This window comes from Piliocolobus tephrosceles, chromosome 15, assembly GCF_002776525.5.
Source record: "Piliocolobus tephrosceles isolate RC106 chromosome 15, ASM277652v3, whole genome shotgun sequence".
Taxonomy (NCBI): Eukaryota; Metazoa; Chordata; class Mammalia; order Primates; family Cercopithecidae; genus Piliocolobus; species Piliocolobus tephrosceles.
Genome location: NC_045448.1, coordinates 28,278,110 through 28,300,877, shown reverse-complemented (window position 1 = coordinate 28,300,877; position 22,768 = coordinate 28,278,110). Strand labels below are relative to the sequence as shown.

Below are 22,768 nucleotides of genomic sequence, written 5' to 3'. Positions count from 1 at the left end.
TAGGATCTGGTCCTACTGAGCCTGGCTGTACCGGCTCCCGGCTCCCAGCTCCCAGGAGATCAGAAGCAGCAAATCCGCAGTGGAGGAGCTAACCCAAAGGCCACGGAGGCAGATTCACGGCAGCAGTGAGAAGAGAACAGAAAACTGCTCAGGAGCACGAGCACTCACTGGGGTTCCTGTGCCGCAGGGCAAAGAGCCCCACGCAATCCAACAGGCCCTGGAGTCGTCTCTGGAGCAGAGCAAATGCAGCGGCTGGTGCCACTGGCTGCCCGCCCCCTTCAAGTCAACTGCAGCCCTCTTTCCAATCTGGCCTTGGAATGCTCTGGCTCTTTCTCAGTGCTGGCCTCCACCACGGCCTCTGCAGCACTGAAATGGCAGCTCCTCTCTCTGGAAGCTCTCTTTCCCTGTGATTTCTGTGACATGTGGTGCCACAGCTGTCCTGCCTCTCTCTACCTCTCCCTGCCCCTCCTTCGGCACTCCCAGGCGCCATCGTCCTTGGGGTCACACAGAGCAAGGTGGGAACTCCTGGGCCTGCAGCACTGCTAGCCCAGCCCTCCCTCTCCTCAAACTTCCAGTCCCACGTCTCCAACCACCTGTGGGACCCCCCACCTGTCACTCTGTAACTCACACCAGGGTTCCACATGGATGTTTTCATCACTTTCATGTATCTGAAAATGCTCTGACCAATTTGGTTTTCTGTAACAGAACCTGCAGTTTCCTTCTGGACCAGTTTCCATTCTCCCTAAACCCCATGGTGAATTCATCCTCAAGGCTCCTGCCGCTAAGTCCCTCTGTCGTAGCGACTCCCACAGCTCCTGTCTTATCTTTTGATGGCACTGCTGCAGAAGCTGCTTCTCCCCTGGACATGAGGCCTCCTTTGCCTTTGTTTGCGGCTACATCGATTCTCTTAACAGTGTGAGTCTCTGTCCCTTTCCTGAGCAAGACCTTAATGTCCTCCAAACTCTCAGCCTGGCATTCAATGACTCTCACTACTGGCTCCAAGTCATTAAGAAGACAATCTATTCTGTTCCTCTATCACGTTTTTTGAGATCATGCAACCCTTTGAGAAGCTAAGAAAGTTCAGGATCCTCTCCTCAGAGAAACTGCAGGGAAGACCTCCCCCGACTGCAACCCGGGGACGTCACAGGCCCCCTAAGCCGGCCACGGTCCAGGATATGAGCCTTGGATCTACTTCCTCTCCCTTCTTCCCATCTGACTACCTGCTTTTCCTCACACATGCCATTTGCCACCTCTGGGCTTATTCATGCTCAGGACAAATACCCTTGCTTCCATCAAGTCTTCCCTGGTCCCCAGGAGCTCCTCTCCCTGCACGCTGTCCGTGCTTCTTCCGGGGCACTTGTCTCACGCGCACAGGTCTTATCTGCCAGCCCCTGGAAAGCGGGAGCACATCCTGCTCCCAGTGACCACCAGGCCTGGCTCAGCGTAGAAAGCACTCGGTGATGGGCTGTGGCTTTAATGTAACTTAATCATGGCCACCAGTTTGCAAGAAGCAGCTATAGTATGTCCATTACAAGCTGTTTAAGAAGGCGGGAGAGGTTGGGCGCAGTGGCTCACGCCTGTAATCCAGCACTTTTGGAGGCCGAGGTGGGTGGATCACCTGAGGTCAGGAGTTCAAGACCAGCCTGGCTAACATGGCGAAACCCCATCTCTACTAAAATACAAAAATTAGCCGGGTGTGGTGGTGGGTGCTTGTAGTCCCAGCTACTTGGGAAGCTGAGGCAGGAGAATTGCTTGAACCCAGGAGGCGGAGGTTGCAGTGAGCCAAGGTCACGCCCATGCCATGGCACTCCAGCCTGGGCGGCAGAACGAGACACTGTCTCAAAAAAAAAAAAAAAAAAAAAAAAAAAAAGAAAAAAAGAAGGTGGGAGAGAGTGCAACCCCAGAAAGACAACAGGTATAATATTTAGATACTGAGGAGGAACACTTCAGTCCATTCTCAAATTTCAAACTTTGTCAACAGTAAGAAAGATAAAGCACCCTCTTCCATCCACTTGTGATCAACACAGCCCTGAGCCAGCCAAACCACCACCTTCTCTGGCACTCAGGACCTCATAGTCCTCATCCATTAACGGCACCATGCCACAGTCACCCTTAATGCAACAGGAGAGCTGTGATGTGGAGGAAAGAGCTCTAGATCTAGGTGAGGCCGGGCAGGGCAGGAGAAGCCCTGGGCTCTGTTCTCTTATGAAGAGTAGGGGTGATAAGGCCACCTGATGCCACACTCGCATGGGACAGTGTGTGGGAGGAGACAGTCAACTGTTGGCTGCCACCCAGACGTCGAGGGCCACTTATTCCTTCCATATGTTTTACCTGCTGCTATTTTCCCAGCAACATGGAAGTGCGGCTGGAGAGAGTCTTGTGGCCCCACTTCTCCACAGGGTCTGAGATCGACAGGCTGCCACCAACCTCTGCTGCATGGATTCTGTGGCTTGATGTGCACTGCGGAGTTTGGCCCATCCCAGTACCACGTTCAGGGAGGGCCGAATGTGCCCCAAGTTAGAGGTGAGGACGCCACCTTCCCTGACCTTACAGCTACGAACATCAAGGGGAGAGGCTGCAGCTGAGCTGCACTGTAGCCCCCACAGGTGCCGGATGAGCAGATGGTGCTGGCCTGAGCTGGGCAGGGGTCGGGTCCGGGGAGCTCTCCACCTACCTCCCCAGGCCCAGAGTCACACTGGGTCCCAAGGCAAGCCTCATCAGCTCAGATTTTCCTTGGAAACTTATAGGGGAAGGGGCTACAACATTGCAAGCTCTTTACACAAAAAGGTCTTGGCAAGAGGGAGCACATTTGAAAGGCAAGCTTTTTTCTTTTCAGAAAGTTCTAAAGCTTCCTGTTCTGTCCTGGGCTTTCCCTGCCAGGGCCAACTGCGTGCTGCCAAGGGGAAGCGTGGCGAGGGCTATTTAAAGGCATGATGCTACCAGCTGTTTTCAGTGAGTGCTTCTCAACTTGGATCCTCATTAAGTCAGTTAAGGGAGGGGGAGGAGAAGGAAAGGGAAAAAGACAACTGGCTCCCACCCATTTATAGATTTTAAAAAACACTGTTTTCATTTATTTCACTTTTTATCAGAGAAAATGGAGAGCTGCCCAGAGTACAGATTGCTAATGGCAAGAGGTATCTGTCATCTTTGAAAAACCTTTGACCCACAGACAAAGTATGTAGTAAGCTTTAAAAGTGTAAGCGTGTTCTAGGGGATAGTGAGGTCTCCTTACCTCCCCATTAACTGGCCAAGTGGGGCCCACAGGAGAGGGCCCTGAGTGTCAAGCTCCTCACTGAATGCACAATGGAAGGAAATTTATTTTTAGACAGAATTAGAGCTCAATATGCCTGAGGGCAAAATGAGGTTCGGGCCCTCTTCACTGATCTCAGTCTCACTGCTCAGGGTTTCATAAAATTACAACTCAGTCCAACCCAGGAGCCTCAGTTAGGAGAAGAAAACGTAAGGACTGGGTAGGTTTTCCATGAATTCAGAGCAGAAGTAGGGCTGGCCCAGGCTTCAGCCCACAGGCACGTCATGGTGGAGGCAACAGGATCAGGAGTCAGGGGGTCTACTTTTGTGGGCCTTGGGCCCAGGGTAAATCTCTTCTGGACTTCAGCTCCCTCACCTACAAAGCAGAGTGCTGTTAACTGAGGGTCCTAAGGCTGGTGGGCTGTAGAAGGTGAGGGCAGCCTGTGTGGGGCGGGCTCTGGAGCCAGGCAGACTGGGCTCGAGGCCTGGCCACGCTCCTTACTTGTTGATCATAAGGGCAAGTGACTGCAGCTTTAGTTTCTTCATCTAAAAGGTGGGAAAACTGTGCCTACCTTAAAGGGTTTTTGTGAGGAGTGGATGAGATGGTCTGAGTAAGCGTTTGGCATGGTACGCGGCATAAGAGATGATCCGTAAACATCAACTATTACCATGGGTACCCGCTGGGGCCAAAGGGAAGAGGCTCTGAGTCTGAGTCCGTGGAAACAGCCAGAAGAACGTGTGTGTGCAGAAGCAGGCAACCTGTGAGAGGTCTAGGGTCCTTGCCCTCAGTCCAGCCTTTCCCGAGGCTCCTTGGATCAGGTCCTCCCTCCTCACTGATCACACTGAGCTGGCAATCGCAGGCAGAGATGGCCAATCTCAGGCTTGGACACTCAGCCAAAGTCATGGGACACTGTGTGTCTTTTGCAATCCAGTCTAGAGCTGCTCGTGGCATCCTTGTGGCATCAAAGGACAAACTCTGCAGCCAGAGGCACCTCCAGCCCTTGCCTGTCTTCCGCCCCCCAAACCTGCCAGGGGTACTCCTTGTGTGTGGTGTGCGGATTTGGTCAGGGCTCGATCAGGGATGACGCTGCAGCTCTTCCTAGAGGGGTATTTAGGAATCACATGGCTCCAGCTGCCAAGAGCAGGGTGTTGGTTGGCCTGGTCCTCAAACAGCTCTCCTTCTGTCCAGGACAACATGCATCATAAAAGGAAGGCAGTGGGGGAAGTGGAAAGAGCATTGCACTAGGAGGCAGACGACTCACAGCTCTAGCCCAGGCCCTGGCTCATTGTGTCATCCAGAACTGGGACTCCATTTCCTCACCTGTAACAGGACACTTTCTACTTAATGATCTTATGACCACCCAGTTATGGTCTGAGATATCATCCATGTGATCTTGAGCAAGCCACTTAAACCTTTTGTGTCTTGATTCTTCATCTATTAAATTCAGACACTAGTACCTCTTCTCTTTTTTTTAAAAAAAGTTCCAGGATCCACGTTCAGGATGTGTAGGTTTGTTACATAATAAAAGTGTGCCACGATGGTTTGCTGTGCCTCTCAACCCAGCACCTAGATATTAAGCCCCGCAGGCATTAGCTATTTATCCTGAAGCTCTCCCTCCCACCCTGCCACCCACCAGCAGGCCCCAGTGCGCGATGTTCCCCTCCCTGTGTCCGTGTGTTCTCATTGTTCAGCTCCCACTTATCAGTGAGAACATGTGTTTGGTTTTCTGTTCCTGTGTTAGTTTGCTGAGGATAATGGCTTCTAGCTCAAACCATGTCCCTGCAAAAGACATGAGCTCATTCCTTTTTATGGCTGCATAGTATTCCATGGTGTATGTGTACCACATTTTCTGTACCCAGTCTATCATTGATGGACTGGGTTGATTCCATGTCTTTGCTATTGTGAATAGTACTGCAATGAACATATGCGTGCATATATCTTTAAAAGAGAATGATTTATATTCCTTTGGACATATGCCCAGTAATGGGATTGCTGGGTCAAATGATATTTCTGGTTCTAGGTCTTTAAGGAATTGCCACACTGTCTTCCACAATGGCTAAACTAATTTACATTCCCACCAACAGTGAAAAAGCGTTCATATTTCTCCACAGCCTTGCTGGCATCTGTTGTTTCTTGACTTTTTAATAATCGCCATTCTGATTGGCATGAGATGGTATCTCATTGTGGTTTTGATTTGCGTTTCTCTAATGATCAGTGATGTTGATATTTTTTCATATGTTTCTTGGCTGCATAAATGTCTTCTTTTGAAAAGTGTCTGTTCATGTCCTTTGCCCACTTTTTAATGGAGTTGTTTTTTTCCTATAAATTTAAGTTCCTTGTAGATTTGGATATTAGACTTTTGTCAGATGGATAGATTGCAAAATTTTTCTCCCATTCTGTAGGTCGTCTGTTCATTTTGAAGACAGTTTCTTTTGCTGTGCAGAAGCTCTTTAGTTTAATTAGATCCCATTTGTCAATTTTTGCTTTTGTTGAAATTGCTTTTGATGTTTTCGTCATTTGCCCATGCTTCTTTCCTGAGTGGTATTGCCTAGATTTTCTTCTAGGATTTTTATAGTTTTGGGTTTTACATTTAAGTCTTTAATCCATCTTGAGTTAATTTTTGTATAAGGTGTAAGGAAGGGGTCCAGTTTCAATTTTCTGCATATGGCTAGCCAGTTTTCCCAGCACCATTTATTAAATAGGGAATCCTTTCCCCATTGCTTGTTTTTGTCATGTTTGTCGAAAATCAGATGGTTGTAAATGTGCGGTCTTATTTCTGAGATCTCCATTCTGTTCCATTGGTTTATGTGTCTGTTTTTGTTCCGGTACCATGCTGTTTTGGTTACTGTAGTATAGTTTGAAGTTAGGTAGCGTGATGCTACTTTGTTCTTTTTGCTTAGGATTGTCTTGGCTATATGGGCTCTTTTTCAGTTCCACATGAATTTTAATGTAGTCTTTTTAAAATTCTGTGAAGAATGTCAATGGTAGCTTAATGGGAAAAAGCATTGAATCTATAAATTGCTTTGGGCAGTATGGCTATTTTTGTGATATTGATTCTTCCTATCCATGAGCTTGGAATGTTTTTCCATTTGTTTGTGTCCTCTCTGACTGCCTTGAGCAGTAGTTTGTAGTTCTCCTCGAAGAGGTCCTTCACACACCTTGTAAGTTGTATTCCTAGGTATTTCATTCTCTTTGTAGCAACTGTGAATGGGAGTTCATTCATGATTTGGCTCTCTGCTTGTCTACTGTTGGTGTATAAGAATGCTTGTGATTTTTGCACATTGATTTTGTATCCTGAGACTTTGCTGAAGTTGCTTATCAGCTTAAGAAGCTTTTGGGCTGAGACAATAGGGTTTTCTAGATATAAAATCATGGCATCTGCAAACAGAGACCGTTTGACTTACTCTCTTCCTATTGAATAACCTTTATTTCTTCCTTTTGCCTTATTTCTCTGGCCAGAACTTCCAATACTACGTTGAATAGGAGTGGTGAGAGAGGGCATCCTTGTCTTGTGCTGGGAATGCTTCCAGCTTTTGCCTGTTCAGTATGATATTGGCTGTGGGTTTGTCATAAATGGCTGTTATTATTTTGAGGTATGTTCCATCAATACCTAGTTTATTGAGAGTTTTTAACACGAAGGGATGTTGAATTTTATTGAAGGCCTTTTCTGCATCTATTGAGATAATCATGTGGTTTTGGTCTTTAGTTCTATTTATGTGATGAATTACGTTTATTGATTTGCATATGTTGAACCAGTCTTGCATCCTGGGGATGAAGCCGACTTGATTGTGGTGGATAAGGTTTTTGATGCGCTGCTGAATTCAGTTTGCCAGTATTTTATTGAGGATTTTTGCACTGATGTTCATCAGGGGTACTGGCCTGAAGTTTTCTTTTTTTGTTGTACCTGCCAGGTTTTGGTATCAGGATAATGCTGCCGTCATAAAATGAGTTAGGGAGAAGTCCCTCCTTTTCAACTGTTTGGAATAGTTTCAGAAGAAACGGTACCAGTTCCTCTTGGTACCTCTGGTAGAATTCAGCTGTAAATCCATCTGGTCCTGGGCTTTTTTTGGTTTGTAGGCTATTTATTACTGCCTCAATTTCAGAACTTGTTATTGGTCTATTCAGGGATTCAACTTCTTCCTGGGAGGGTGTGTGTGTCCAGGAATTTATTCATTTCATCTAGATTTTCTAGCTTACTTGCACAGAGGTGTTTATAGTACTCTCTGATGGTTGTTTGTATTTCTGTGGGGTCAGTGGTGATAGCCCCTTTATCATTTTATATTGACTAGCACCTCTTTTCAGGGAGGTTGTGAGGAGAATGGAAATACGTATCAAGTACCAAGTCCAGGGCCTGATACCTGGCAAGTTTCAGTAGGAGGTGGCAATGCTATAAAGGTGGTGGGAGCAGTTGGGTTATTATTGGACAGCTTTTATCTGCATAGGATAGTTTTTACCTGTATAGTTTTATACAAATGGGGCAGGGTTAGTGAACACTGCAGAGCCCCAAGCAAAAAGTGCCACAGACAGTTTTGGGGGGGACATGAAGGCCTGTTCCTCTCGGCCACCCCTCTGCCCTCTGGCTCAGGAAGCATTAAGTAATCAGGGGTAATGCCTGGAAAATGACATAACGGTTGGGTTCTAGAGAAGGGGGTCTAGGGAGACTGAAGAAAGTTAAGACAGGGAGCCATCAGGGAAATGCTCAGAGGCCTTGGGGTTGAGGCCAGTAGGAACTTTTGTTCAATGAAGTCTCATCAAAAGGGTTCTTTCCTACTGGAATTATAGTGCTTTATTGATTCAACAGATCTTTTCAAAAGAATAAAAATCCATAAAATAGACATCTGACAAACTGAATCAATATAGCTTTAAATAAATGAAAACAAAAACAGAATATGCAATCCAAAGAGGTTGGGGACTCTGGGGGCAGGGAGAGAGCACCTAAGGCAGTTAAGCTTTGCAAAGGTGGTTCTTGCAACACTACTGGGTGTGGCAGGGGTCATGCTCCCCATTTTGCAGGTGAGAAAACAGAAGCTTAACAAGTTTAGTTAAGATGCCTGCCAATATCACTCCAACCCCAGTGCCACTAGAGCCCGGCCCCGTGGATGAGACCGTGTGGTCTTGTTGCTGTTAGCCTCCTTTACTTGGAACTTTTTATTTTGCAAGAGCCTAACAGTTGCCTTCTTCCAAAACAGGACTTGAATTCTGGAATTCAAAAATGCTTTTCTTTGGGTAATTGTAAGATGAGCCTCATGATGTTTGCTAGAGTCAGGCCAATGTGGTGGTAGGGTGGGGTGTGGTAAGAGAAGTGGCTCAGAGACACAGCCCTCACTGTCAGGAAATCAAGGGCATAAATCAAGTCAGAGGTCATTTTTGCAAATAGAGGCGAGTTCCAACATCTAAGGCTCATTGCTTTTCCCAGTTTTCTTCTGCAGCTGTGACTTCAACTGGCACATGTTTTTAATCAGTCATATGAAAACCGATTGTGGTCTGAAAATCAAAGCAGTCCTGTAAATAGTGTAAGACAAGTCCTGCTAATCATGCCTCGTGGTCTTGCCTTGTCCTTATTGTCCTGAACCGCCACTGTAAATTCTGACTCACTTGGGGTTACTCGCCTCGTGTCAAAGGGTCATCCTCACAACAGGCTGGCTACAAAGAGACCTGCTTCTGTTTCGATGCCCTTCGCCCCAAACACTCCAAAGGCCCCTGTGGCAACTGCCATCCAACTGGGTGCCTTGGTGAGTGAGTGACTGGCACGATGGGAGCTTGTTTTGTAATTATGCCCTGGGCGATGGCAGCCTGGCTCTTGGGTGTGGGCTTTAGGAACAAACAAGTGCTTGTAAATGGCTCACCTACACAGTCAATCTTGCTAAATGCGCCAACCCCGGAGCATGCCTGGTTTGTTTTCAGGGGGTCTAAGCTTGCAGAACAAGGAAATTAACAAACTTGAGATGCAAAGGCTTGATATCGCAGTGAGAACACAGTATCACATGCTCACAGCTTCAGGCAGAGGCCCTTGCCCTCAGCTGGAATCAATCTCCCCTCTACTCGATTCCACAGCACGCTGGGCCTCCAACCTCGGGCTGAGCTATGTCTGCCTTGTGTTTGAGATGTTTAGATTGGTGTCTAGACTACAATTTATACAGCTCGGCTTCCTCGCCTGCGAGAAGGCTGACTGTGGTCTCAGTATGTGTTGAATTAAATCAAATGCCGTTTTAGGAGGACTTCAACAACAACTGACTGAAATCCATTTCTAGACATCAAAGTATTGGGATGAATTCTGGTTCCTGCTAAATCACAGGGTATTTTTAAATACTTACCAAAGCGATCAAAATTACTGAGCAGTTCTCTCTCCCTCTGAGGCCCTCCAAGGAGGCCCTCTGGAGCTTGGCCAGTTCCTCTGGGGCTGGAGCAGCTTGCAGCCAGTTTTTGCAACTGCAAGGGCCAGGACTTGCTCCCACGGGCTGCAGGCATCTCTGCTCCCTTGGCATCCCCTGGTGCAGCAGATGAGAAGGAGGAGGAGAAGGGAGGGCCAGCTGGCTAAATGGAGGGAGGGACAGGGTAGTCCTAATGGGCTCCTGAGCCTCCACTGGCCATGGGACCAGCTTCCTTCTCTGGTGTTCATTGCAGATGTGTGCACGCATCTACACATACCAACTATTCTCTCACACCCTGGGAGAAGCTCCGTGAGGGCAAGGCCCATGGGTCATATTCATCCATCTTTGCATCCCCAGCCTGAAATATAGTGTCCAACACACACCAGCTCGATAAATATTTCTCAAATGCAAGCATTTAGCTTACTTAAGATATACTTGAGAATGACAGAATGTTGTAACAGAAGGAAAAAGGAAACCGCCGAGGTCAAACATTACAGGGAAGGGGAAGGGGAGACTAAGGGCGGGAGGTTAGGATGGTTCCTGTGGCACTGCATATCCTAATGATACGTTAGCATACGTCATCCCTGTAAGTGCCTAGAGGGCAGAATTTGGGGATGGTTCACCCTTAGTGCCCTTGGTGCTCACCTTGTCAGAAGCTCCCAGCAGGTGAATGTCAATTTGGTGCTAAATGAACGCCTGTCTGCCCAGGGGGTTGACCTGAGGCCCCAGAGCTAGTAGGAGGAGTGTGAGCCAGTCCTCTCCATCCCCCTCCCTCTCGGACTGCCGTGCCCATCATAACCTGCTTGATGAGAGGCAGGAATGGCTGTGTGGCACTGAGAAAGGCTGGGAGGATGGGTGCACCTGGCTGGGCTGGGGCTGGGAACGAGGCCAGGTGGTGGGTGTGAGGGGCTAAGGAATGTGCTGCTGCCTGGGGCCTGGGAACCCAGAGAAGGGCCCCAGCCCTGGGTTTATCTTGTCTCCCCATCTGCACCTGCCTGGTGTGCCCAGATAGTTAGTCCTCTGCTCACTCTGCCCAGGGCTGCAAGAGCAGGCACTCAGCACAGGCCACGATGTGCTGATGGCCACGTGGCTGCCTGGGGTTGCGGTGCAGGGAGCTCGCCACAGTCCCGGCCAGGAGGAGGGCTACTCACGCAGCTCACCTGCGGGGAGAGGTGGGCCGCCTGTCTGATGGTGGTGACTCACCACCAAGGTCACAGATTACCCTCCACTTCTTAGTCATCGAAAGGTGAAAAACCAAAGAGTGGCCCTCAAAGAGGAAGTGCCCAGGGACCCAGCAGAGCTGACCCTGGAATGTGGGTCCAGGCCCCACGTCACACCCCAGCTGGGACAGTGCTCCGGGTTTGTACGCGGCATGGCCAGGCATCAGCCTCCACAGCAAAGTGCCAGACTCCCAAAGGAGGGCCTAAGGGACACTTAGGAGATCGACTCCTTGGGGCCTCTAACCTTCCCCTCCCCTGAGGCTCTCTAGGGCTTTGAAGTGTTATTTGCCTGGTTATAAGTTCAGTTTCTTCCACCAGATCTCAGCATCCAGAGGCCAGAGCTCATGGCTTCCACAGGTGCTCAGCCCCTGCATGCTGGCTTTTGGGCACAGCTTTTGGTCACCCAGCACTCTGGGACATTCACCCCGCTGGCTGGGTGTTTGAGGATGTGGGGGAGGGGCAGCAAGATGGCCATGGTCCCTCCTCTCTTCACCCTCATCCCCCTGGCAGCTAAAATCACACCCCCAGACACCTGGCTCTCTGGGCTTCAGACAGAAAAGCAGCAATTCCCAAAGAAGAAACTACTCAATGGGAGAGGGTGTCCAAACTCCACTCCCTGCTGGGGTACAGTGGCCGTCTAGAGACAATGGCCTTTGGTAACAAGAGGAATTCTCACAACAGGAACTTCAGGTGGGCTCTGCTGGGATAGGGTGTGGGGAAGTTCCATGCAGGCGGGCAGGTAGCAGAATGTCCGGCTGGAGGGGGCCTTAGGAGTCTTCTGCAATCATGCAGTAGGAGGCTGGGGAGAAGCACAGGAGGAGATGCACCTGCTCTGCTGGGCTGCAGGGCTCACTCCACACTGCACCAGCACCAGCCCTGCACGTGCTGACAGCAGGTAGCTCTGTGGCCCCAGGCTCCAGGTACAGAGAGGGAGGGAGGGAAGGAAAGGAAGGGCATATATGCAACCTGGATGAATGATATCCACATGTGGTGTAAAGTAGGCTTGTTCAAACAGTGGGTTGCAAAATCCATTTCGTGGGTTCTGAGCAGCATTAAAATAAAGTGAAATAAAATCAGAGTGCACTGTTATGTGGCACTTTTGTTTTAGTTATATATACTGGATTCAAATGTAAAATATTTTGTGGATTGTGGTTAAAAAAAAAAGGCTGGAAGCCATGAGTATAAGGAAAGGGAGGCGCCTACTGCCTGCCAGATATCATGCTACTTGTTTTCATGTGTATTATTTTATATTTACTCCTCCTAACAGGCCGACTACCAGGCAGGTGATTCTATTTTTGCCAAAAATAAATCTATGAGCAGAGATGGAAAGTAAGTTTTCTTTCCTTTTCTTTTTTGAGATTAAGGTCTTTCTCTCTGCACTCTGTCACCCAGGCTGGAGTGTGGTGGTGCGATGTTGGCTCACTGCAGCCTCGACTTCCAAGGTTCAAGTGATCCTCCTGCCTCAGCCTCCCGAGTAGCTAGGACTATAGGAGTGCACCACCACGCCCAGCTAATTAATTTTCTTTTTTTTTTGTAGAGATGGGGTTTCACTATGTTACGGGTCTCACTATGTTGCCTAGGCTGGTCTCAAACTTCCTGAGTCAAGTGATCCTCCTGCCTCAGCCTTCCAAAGTTCTGAAATTATAGGTGTGAGCCACCATGCCTGGCCCAAAGTAACTTTTCTAAGATCACACAGCTAATAGGTGGCAATGCTAGTTAGGAATCCAGGGCACATTCTGACTGACTCCCAAGGGCACATTCTTCCCATGCCACCACGATTTCCAGTGGAAAGTGTACTGTCCGCTGAGTCGGGAGCCTTGGGTTCTGTCCCTGGCTCTGCCGTATAATGGTGAATCACTGCTCTGTTTTCTCATCTATGCAGTAAGGGAGTAAGATAAATAATTTCTAAAATTTTTTGATTTCATGCTCTCTCCCATCCCAAACCTCATTGTGGCAGTATTTTAGTCTCCCCCATTAAACCTTTCCTAGAGTTGCCAACAGCTCGGTATTGAATGGGCTACTTACTGCCAATCCCCATTGCACCTACATTTGTTCTACAAAACCCCCTAAATGGCCCTGTCTCTGGTAGCTCTGTGTGTCTGCAGGTATTGACTGGTGCTGTTAGCTCTTATCTTGGGACCTGCATTGTGTAGCTTTTCAGCAGAATTACGACTGTGATGACAAGAGACCAAAGGGATGACCTCGACCTCTCTCTCATGGGCCCATGCGGTTCTTGGAAGGGCTGGGGCATCCTAATGAAGAATGAAGGCTACTCTGAGTGTCTGGGGAAGGAAAAGAAGTGCAAGAAGGAGGGTACGTGCAGTCCACCCAGGTGACATGTGAGGGACCACAAATGTTCTCCAAATAACGAGCCCAGAAGAGCAAAGCAAGCCCAGAAGGTTCCTGTAACATACAGATCATCTTACACCTCCCTAGGGTTGGTGAGGAGCGGTATCTCTGTGAAGTGCTGTCACGGGGGAGGTGTCACCATCCCGCACAGTCAAACTGCGGACTTGGCATGGGGATCCTGAGCTGTGATTCCAGCTCTGCTTTTCTCTGCTATGCCACTTCGGAGAAGCCACTTCACCGCCCTGTACCCCAGAGATGCCTCATCTGCAAAGTGAGGGGATGGTTTCTGAGGTCACTGCTCGGTCTAATATACTATTATCCATTACTATTATTTCTGCTTTGGTATTAATCCAGCCACTTTAGCCAGAGACAGTTTCTTAAGTGGAAGCAGTAATTTAACAAATGACCTCTCCCGGTGCTTTGCTGGAGGGGTTCCCTCAAGAGCCGCCATAAGCATCATCAGAGGTGCTGCACAGGTCTGAGCTGTCTATCTCCCCTTTGTCTCCAGATCTGACTTAGGACCCCAAGAATGCTGGCCAATATCCATCCTGCTCATGTTCCTTCCACCCTTCAAATCAGCAGACAACTAAACATTCACACATTCACGGGCCACTCCTGTGCTAGTCATGGGCTGGTTCCTGCAGGGGTAAGGGGCTGCATTTGGGCAGGGCCCTGGCCCTCAGGGCACACACAGTCGCTTGACTCCCAGAGCAGAGAGAGCTGCATGCTAACCCTGGATGAGAGTGGGGAGCTCTGCTTTCACAGCCACAGGCTGAGCCCTCCTTGGCCTACCCCTTCTCACTGCTATTGCTTTGGAAGAACCGGAGCAAACTGCCTGCCTTGGGCTGGCTTTCTTTTCTGCTCAGAGCTATGTGGGGGCATTATCCAGCAGGCCAGACGTCTAGCCCCTTTAATGACAATAATGATAATTTACATTTATACAAGGCCTTTCATCGGGGGATTTTAATTGTATCACAAACAATAATTAATTCCCCTTTGCGAGTCTGGCAGCCAGCTAAGCAGGAGCCCCTTTACTCTGCAGGTCAGGGGTGCTTTCCTGGGCCTGCAACATGCTGGGGGTCTCCCACCTACCTGACACCTCCCCACCCTCAAGGCCTGGCCTAAGCATCGGGGCCTGGGGCCGCCAACTACAGTCCATGACTGTTTGTCCTGCCCCTGAAGCTCCACAACATCAATTGTTGAGCCACTCATTTGGTGCTAACCAGAGAACCTTGCTATTGGGCAAGACCTCAGGATCTTGTCCAAGGCAGTAGCACTTCTGGGGGGTGATCCTCTGCCGCTGCCAGAACACCTTTCATGATGGAGAGTGCGTTGCTTAAAGGCGTCTCTAAGAGTTACAGGGTTCATCTCTCTCCGGAACTGGAATCTGTCCCCTCGAAACTTCTGCCCATGGGTGCCAGCTCTGCTCTCTGGAATGAAGCAATCCTACATAACTGTCTGGGGTTGCTGGTTGATGTTTCTGGTACATAAGTTGTCTACTTCTGTGGTCACCCTTGGGCGGAGCTTGGTGGCTTACACTTCACTGAAGTTCAGGGACACCTGTCAACTGAGTGGTAGGGGCCGCCGGAAGCTCCGTCACTGGGGAGTGCTGAGCTTTCAATGCAGCACTTCAGACTACTCTGCCCCAGTCTCAGTGGTATAAACACTGGAGGCTTCTGAGTTCACTTCACTGGGGCTGCACCTCAGTGACACAGAAGTACCCTCATTTTCTGTTGAATGACTGAATGAACAGCCTTCCTTCCTAAGGATCTATTATTCTTAAGTTCATGCAACCACTGCCAAGTTTTGGAGACCAAATCAGACAATAATCAATTTAGTTTTTTTCTTTCTTTACACCCACTTTATCAGAATAAATATTTGGTGCTAAACTTGGGAAATGGAAGCATCAATGCTGAGCTGGGAACTGACCCAGGGCAAGGAACTCCACAATCCTCCTCCTCTCCAAGGAGTGAGAGGCAAGGGTGGGGCAGCGGGGCAGATGAAACCCTTTGCTAAGTTTATTTTTAAAAAGCGAGATCTTCTGGGGAAACCAACACTCCCTAGAGTGATTTCTGGGTCCCTGCTGGTTTGGTTTTTGCCTGAAAAGACACCGGCCCTCCCTCTGCCAAGAGCACATTGTTTGGGTGAGATTTTTCTCACAGTGGCTTACCATGGAAGGAATTTCGAGCATGCATTAAAGGCTGTTGTTTTCCTAAAACCTGCGCAGTATGAACAAGAGGTTTGGCTAGTGGTGACACAGCCTCATTCTGCTTAGATTTCACACGATTCCTATCTGCCTAGAATTGGGGTGAGCATTTTTGGCTTGGGTTTGGCCTGGATCGTAGATCTGGGGGATGCTTGGGAAAAGAAACATGGGTTAGAGATGGAGCCTCCTGGTGTCTTTCTGTGGCAAGGAGAACACGTGGCAATCATTCCCTATCTGATTAAGTGGGAAGAACGTGGATTTTGGAGTAAGAGAAAACTGAATTCAAATGTGGATCTATTACTTACTAGCTGTGTGTCTGGAAAAGCCCCCGAGTCTCTGTTTCTCTCCAGTGACCCCACAGTAGTTGTAATGAGGCAACAGTGCCAGGCACATGGTAAGAATTCAAGCCTTGGTTTCCTTCCTGCCCAGCCCTCCACTGCCATCACATAGCTACAGACACACACACACTGAGGACCTCCTGTTTCATGTTAACTCATCAAACAGTTACTGAACAGCTCTTATTAACAAGGGCCTGGATCTCCTGGGGACACTGTCCAACTAGTGTCTGGTATCGATAGGTATGTATGCAAAGTGAATTAACTAACTTGATATTTGCTATTTGATAGTTTATAGTGTGCTTTCAAAATAATCTCATTTTAATCCAAGCAACAATCATGTGTATGAAATCGATCCCATTATTCTACTCCCCCTATATACATGAAGGAACAGGCTTGGAGAGGAGTAACTTGCCCAAGGCCAGGCACATGATAAAGGCAGAACAGGACTTGGAAGCTGCAAGCCTGTGTTCTGAAGACAGCACACTGCTAGCCCTGGAGGGTGTTCCTGCCTTCTGCAGCTACTGAGGGCTAAGGCTGAGGAGGAAGGGCACGGCTCTGGGCGCACCCGGGTTCCACTAGAAGGCACCCCGCTGAGTGACGCTGCTAACCTATGCCTGGCCACAGCAGGCTGCAGCTAAATGTGAAGACATCACCATGGGCCCGGTGACGTGGAGTAGTAAGTTTCTGAAATTGGAGACATTTGCCAGCAGTCAAGTTTCTTTCTCTCAGGCCCTGGGCTCCGGTCCTGCCCTGATGTGCACAGATGCTTCCAGGTTGACTTCACTGGGCTCCCACTGCCCTTCTCAGTGTGCGTGACTGCACTGATATGCAGGGACTGTCCTTTACCTTCCCATCACATCCTTCTAGGTCACAGAGAAGAAGTGCTATGGGCGCCGGACTCTAACTGTTCCTTAGCAGGGTGCCCTGCACATGTCAGGGGCTCACAACAGGGACAAACTGCATTCCTTCTTGTTCCCAGTAGGCTCTTAAAACCAAGTAATGGGACAGGAAGCAGATATTGGTCCTGGGCTGCTGTCAGCTCACTGGCTCTTTCTTCCCACTCCTCTAGCCTCTGAGCTGCTGGGAACCGCTGATGGATGCAGAATTAAAAGGGTAGGACAGGAGTCTTTCAAAGTTTGACCATATGGCTGGCCCAAATACAATTTCCAGCATGAATTGAGCGGTGGAAATCGGATCTGACCACAATGCTGCAGCACCCAGAGTTCATCACAGTCTTCTCCAAGCCATTCTGACAACACTCCCTGCCAAGGGTGGGTGTCCCGAGGAATGCCGTCACTGTGCACACTGCGCAGCGGGGAACCCAGTGCCTCGGAAGGGAGGTCAGTTCCCCCACCGCGAGCCTGTCTACTCTGGACCTCTGAGCACATTTCCCTGTGCTGCAAGTGTATTGCCTTTGAGGTTGAACCGTGTGGAAAATCATGCGCACTCCTGGAGCTGAGCTGAAGCCGGCAGGAGGAGCCAGGCCTTGGGTTCTCCTGCGTAAGCACCTGGCCTACAGCACGGCCTATGGCATCTGCGGCCAGAGGACCAACTCTCTGCTCCCAGCATGGGGCACCAATCCGTCAGCCCTGACTCCAGCCACACTTGCCTTGCAGTGCTGCTGAAGGGCACAGGGATGAAGAGGTGTGCTGGTGGCTAGCCTAGTCCGCTGTGTCCTCAAAGACCAAGGCCAAGCAGAGTTAACTTGCTGTTGCCCAGCTAGGCCCCTGAGGGGACCCCTCAGACTTCTAACATGCCAGGTACAAGGGGCGCAGGGGGCTGTGCATTTTTGGAAGTGCAGCTTCTGCCCCGCACAGAGGCATCAGGCCAAGAGAGCAAGTGGGGGCTGAAATTGAGCCTGTGCTCTGATGCTAAGCTGTGTGCTCACCCAGGGACGGAGGCTCAGAGGGGCAGCTTCTTCTTCACCTAAAGCTAACTCCACCAACCCAAAGTGGGAGCCTTTCCTTAGTTTGCACAAAGGTTCTTATTGGCCAAGGTGACCCTGAGAAGACCCGTCAGTTCTGTGTGTGGGGTTCCCTATCACATATCTGGTGCACTAACATGGGTATGGGGAACTTCACTGGGTGCAAATTCTATAAAGTAGAACCTTGTTTGGATGATTTTGGGGGAAGAAAGTGAAGATTTCTTCCTTCCTAATTTGCATTTGAAAAGGCATCTTCAGAACCCATTCTTGTTCTCCTGGCCACAGCCTACTGCACTACCCCACCGCTTACAGTTAATCTTTTCCATCCCATTGCTTAGGCTCAGAAATGAAGGCATACCCAGACAGCCCGGGGCGAGGTGGAGTTTGGGCAGCCCTACAGGTTCTCCAGGACAGCATTTGGCTCCCTTTCCTGCCGTGTTTATCAAGCAGAAGAATCAGCATTCTCTTCCAGGCAAGTACAAATGGGTGTCCCACCTCAAACCATGCCACTGAATACAGTCAGACCTACACAGCTGGGATATCTTTTCTGCAAAACTGGTGGACACCATGCATAGCAGAGCCATTAGACCAATAAACAAATACAGACACACAGCAAAATAAACTCTGTAAAAATACAGCAAAATAAGCCCCGCCCCTTGTAAAGTTCAACAATCTGAAAGCATGCTTTGTTTTGCTAACTACTACAGGATGGAAAGAGGCCCTTTCCAGTTAGCCCCTATTCCAGGACCTCTTCCTAGTCAAGAATTGCCTCAAGTTCAAGAGCCATAGAATGCTGGATTTGAAAGCCCTAGAGCTCATCTAGCTCAGGGATCAGCAAACTCTTCCTGTAAAGGACCAGATGATCAATATTTGCAGCTTCGCAGGCCATACCTGTATTCTATTATAACAATTCAACTCTGGCCTTGGAGTGATAACAGCCAGAGATGATATGTAAATCAATGGGTGTGGCTGTGTTGCAATAAAACTTTATTTATAAAACCAGGCAGTTGGCTAGCTTTGCCCTCAGGCTCTTGTTTGCCCATCCATTATCTAGTCCAGCCTTTCCTCGTACAGAGGAAAAGAGATGAGGTCACTCCTTCACAGTCACAGGGCCATTTGGAGGGCCACCCAAGACCAAGACCTGACTTTCAAGGCTTGGTGGGAGGAACAGAGATACTACTGCCAGCCTCAGAGCCACCAAGGCAGAGGCCAAAATGGCTGCTTGGATAACGAGAGATTGACTAACATGTCCAACTTCACCAGAGAGGACCAAAAAGCAGGTGGAAAACCACAAGTTAAAATCTATCCACAGATTAAATCTACAGGTTAAAATCAAATGGGACTGGAAAGACAACCTACATATCCAGCTCAGCCTGCAGACATCTAACCATCGGTTACAGCCTCTAAGTGTATGCTGCTACTACTGCTCATCCATCAGTTAGACTCAGGCACAATCTTAAAATGTCTCTGGTGAAGAAAAGGCTGGGAAACAGGAACTGGAAAGTCACTGGCACTTGTCTGTGAACAATATGAGAAGAAAACAGCAAATTCATGTTTTCCAGTCAGCAGCTAGTCAAACCTCTAACAGTACGTAAGTGGTCAGAGAGGACAAGCCCTCTCATCCAGGGCTGAGAACAGGTTGTTTTGGCTGTCAAGCATTTTCAAAACAAGTTTTCTTGGTCTCATGACAGGTTGTGGCAAGAATAAGAAAATAAAAAGAGTGGAAGATCCCATGATCGCTGCCCTGGGCTTCCATGTGGGCTGGCCCTGCCTGCACAGTCAGGTTTGCCTTCAGTGTTCAGATAAAGCTGGTCTTAAGGTTAATACCACCTTGCCAGTGACACCATTGAACAAAGTGATTCCTCTAAGAACTCTCTGGCAGCCAGATAATTTTTCTAGTCTGGGAGGAATAGGTCAAAGTCACTCTTAAGCCCAAGGGTGCTATTCTGCTTGAACCTACGCCCTGCTTTGTTTTAATTTTTACCTCATGTTACGTGGATGAATTATTCCCCTGAAACCGAGGTGAAAAGCTATCTGCTCTGAATTGGATTTTTCCATCTCAACTGCAGGATGCTTGGTCAGGGTGGGGCAAAGAAAGCAGTGAGGAGGCACTAATGGGGACAGCCATGAGTAGGCTGGTAGAGAAAGTGCCACTGGCTCCTAGCAGCAGTGGTCCTGCTCGCTTTTAGGAGACGAGGGTCAGAGCACAAAGCTGAGCATGGCAGTGCCGGAGGACACGCAGCCAAGCGGGGGTCTGGGGGATACTCGTCGGGTATATTCAGTGAAAATAACCACAAATCAACCAACAAGGGTGCTGAGAATTCTCCGATCCCCTGAGCTATTACTGGAGAGCCCAAAGTAGTAGACAGACACCTCGATCTGAGTTCAGACTCAAAATCTGTGACCTTGGGCAGAATTCTCCCTTGTTTCATTTCTAAAGTGAAGCAGCTGGATTATCTTTCTAGCTCCGGTATCATGATCCTCAGATTGCCAGGGCACAGCGCACTGAGTCATTACCATCACGTGTGGATGGCTGTGTCAAGTCACTCACACACGTATCTCCCCACAAGGGACAACTCAAGTTCCCGCTGTGAGCGATGTTCCTGGAAGAAACCGGAAGAGGATGCTCTGCCCTGAGATGTGCTCGTATTCTATGAGACACGTTCTCAGACCACAAAGGCTGTCTTCATTCTACCGATTGTCTGTGGGAATGTTCTGAAGAAAGCAAAGACAATCCCCCATAAAGCCTTTAAGTTGGAGGAGGGAAAGGCTGATGCATGTTCTTGCCCAGACAGAGGGGGCTGAGGATATGTGAAGGCTGAGGCAAGACATTCTTCCTTGCTTCACCCCCACCCCCACCCCCATTCCCACCCCCACCCCCACTCCCACCCCCATTCCCACCCCCACTCCCACTCCAAAACATGCACAGTGGGACCCATCAGATTTGATGTCTCTGCTTAGGAAGTGATTGGAAGGCCCTGCTCAAAGTCTGTTGCGTGGAGCCTTTATCACCTGAGAGACAAGGCTAGCAGGCAGGTGAGCCTCCTTCCCCAAATATGGGGAACAGGTTTGTTCCAGCAGATTCCTGACCTGCCCCTCAATACAAGATGCCTAGTTAAATCTGAATGTCAGATAAACGACTTTTTAGTATACGTATGTCCTAAATACTGCATGGGGCATACTCATGCTGAATTATTTGTTGTTTATTTGAAATTTAAGTGTAACTGGACATGTTGCATTTTTAATTGCTAAATCTGGCAATTCTAACTGAAGATCCAGAGTGGGATCTCTAAAAGCCCTGGGCATTGAGGTGGCAAAGAAGGGGTGAAAGAACCCAAGCCAAATATTCCTTTACAGTGTTCCATGAGTGTGACCCTTAGTTTTTAACTGTGTTTATTAATATTTCCAAGGCCAAGAAGGATCTATTATGATTTACATATCCACACCACAGCAGATCATTATACCAATATGCAATCTGTAAACTTACAAAAAACCTGGCTGGGTGAGGTTGCTTATGCCTGTAATCCCTGCACTTTGTGAGGTCGACATGGGAGGATTGATTGAGCCCGGGAGTTAAAGACCAGCCTGGGCAACATAGTGAGACTCCATCTCTAAAAAAAAAAAAAACAAATTAGCCCAGTGCTGTTGTATGGACCTGCAACCCTGGTTACTTGGGAGGCTGAGGTGGGAGGATCGCTTGAGCCCAGGAGTTCAAGTCTGCAGTGAGCTATGATTGCACCACTGTACTCCAGCCTGGCAACACAGTGAGACCCTGTCTCTAAAAAGAAACAAACAAACAAACAACAAAACACAACACCACCACACACACAAAGAAATACCTTATTGCCTACAGAAAAAAAGATAAAACGTTTTAGCATGGTGAACACCAACAATATGCCAGGCATTTTACAATCATTTCAGCATTTAACACAATCCTCTGTGAGAAAGTCAAGGCCCACAGAGATTTAAAAACCAACCAACCAACCAACCCACCAACCCACCCTACTAGAAAGTGGTTGAACAAGGACTTGAATTCCAGCCGGTCTGATTCCAGAGGGCATGTTCTCTGTACCCTGCATATCTCCTCTCCCGTCCCCTCTCCTGTCCCTCCCCCTCCCCTCCCCTCTCCTGTCCCTCCCCCCTCCCCTCTCCTCTCATTCCTCCCTTCCTTCCTCTTTCCTTCCTTCCTTCCTTTCCTTTTTTTCTTTCTTTTTCTTTCTCTCTCTCCTTCTCTCTCTTTCCTTTCTTTTCCCTCCCTCCCTTCCTTCTTTTCTCTTCTCTTTTCTTTCCTGCCTTATCTACTGCTCTTGTCTTCAGCAGACACTGGCATACCTCCCGAAACCCCCATGCTTCCCATCTTCTGGGACTTTGTGAACTCTGTTTCCTCTGGAGGAGTGTCCTCCCCTCTCTGCACATCAAATCCTACCCAGCCTCCAATTTCAGCTTCCTAGGTCTCAGGAAACAGACATAACCTCTTCTCCTTGACTCTAGTGCTCTTTCCCTGCACATTACCACCTTAAAGAGAAGAATCTATGTGCAATTCTCATCCCTCCTCTAGTTCACTGAAAGCAGGGACTGTATCTTACATATCACTTAACATCGTATCTAACACCTACTTTGAATTCAATAAACATTTGCTGAATGAATGAATGAATGAATGGGAAAAGTGATCTAGGCTAGTGATCTGGGCAAAATCTAATTAAATGTTAGCCACTACAAATCCACACTGGGGCATGCCAAACCTGAGTGTCAACCGAGGCAAACAGCCTAAACCCTGCAGTTCTAAACAGAGAGCTGAGCTTAGCTGCCTGGTAAATTTGGGATAACTCAGACCATTAATCTGAGGAAAAGACGTGGTATAGTATGAAACCAACCTAAAAGCTGGGAAAGCCAAGGTATATGCTCAGTTCCTATACTAAGTTACTCTGTGACCTTGAACACGTCACTTCCTTTTGCAAGGCCTCAACTTCATACTCTGTGAAACAGGTGTAATAGCAGGACCTAGCTCATAGGGTTGTTACAAGAATTACAGAAATTAAAAAACATAAAGCACTTAGAGCTATGCTGGTGTACTGTAATTATTCAATACATTTTAAAATTATTATTGTCT

At 48.5% G+C, this 22,768-nt stretch overlaps 1 protein-coding gene across 4 annotated transcripts in view; it reads right to left on the bottom strand.

The window, feature by feature from the left end:
* BABAM2 (BRISC and BRCA1 A complex member 2) overlaps positions 1-22,768 on the bottom strand; it is a 454,732-nt gene that overhangs the window by 1,885 nt on the left and 430,079 nt on the right. For 2 of the 4 annotated variants that reach the window (XM_023217257.2, XM_023217258.1), the window contains exon 12: positions 9,565-9,738. The exons of the other annotated variants lie outside the window; for them this stretch is intronic. In XM_023217257.2, coding sequence (XP_023073025.1) covers positions 9,579-9,738 — 160 coding nt within the window. In that variant the 3' untranslated portion in view covers positions 9,565-9,578. The remainder of the gene's footprint in view (positions 1-9,564; positions 9,739-22,768) is intronic. 4 annotated transcript variants of the gene reach the window in all.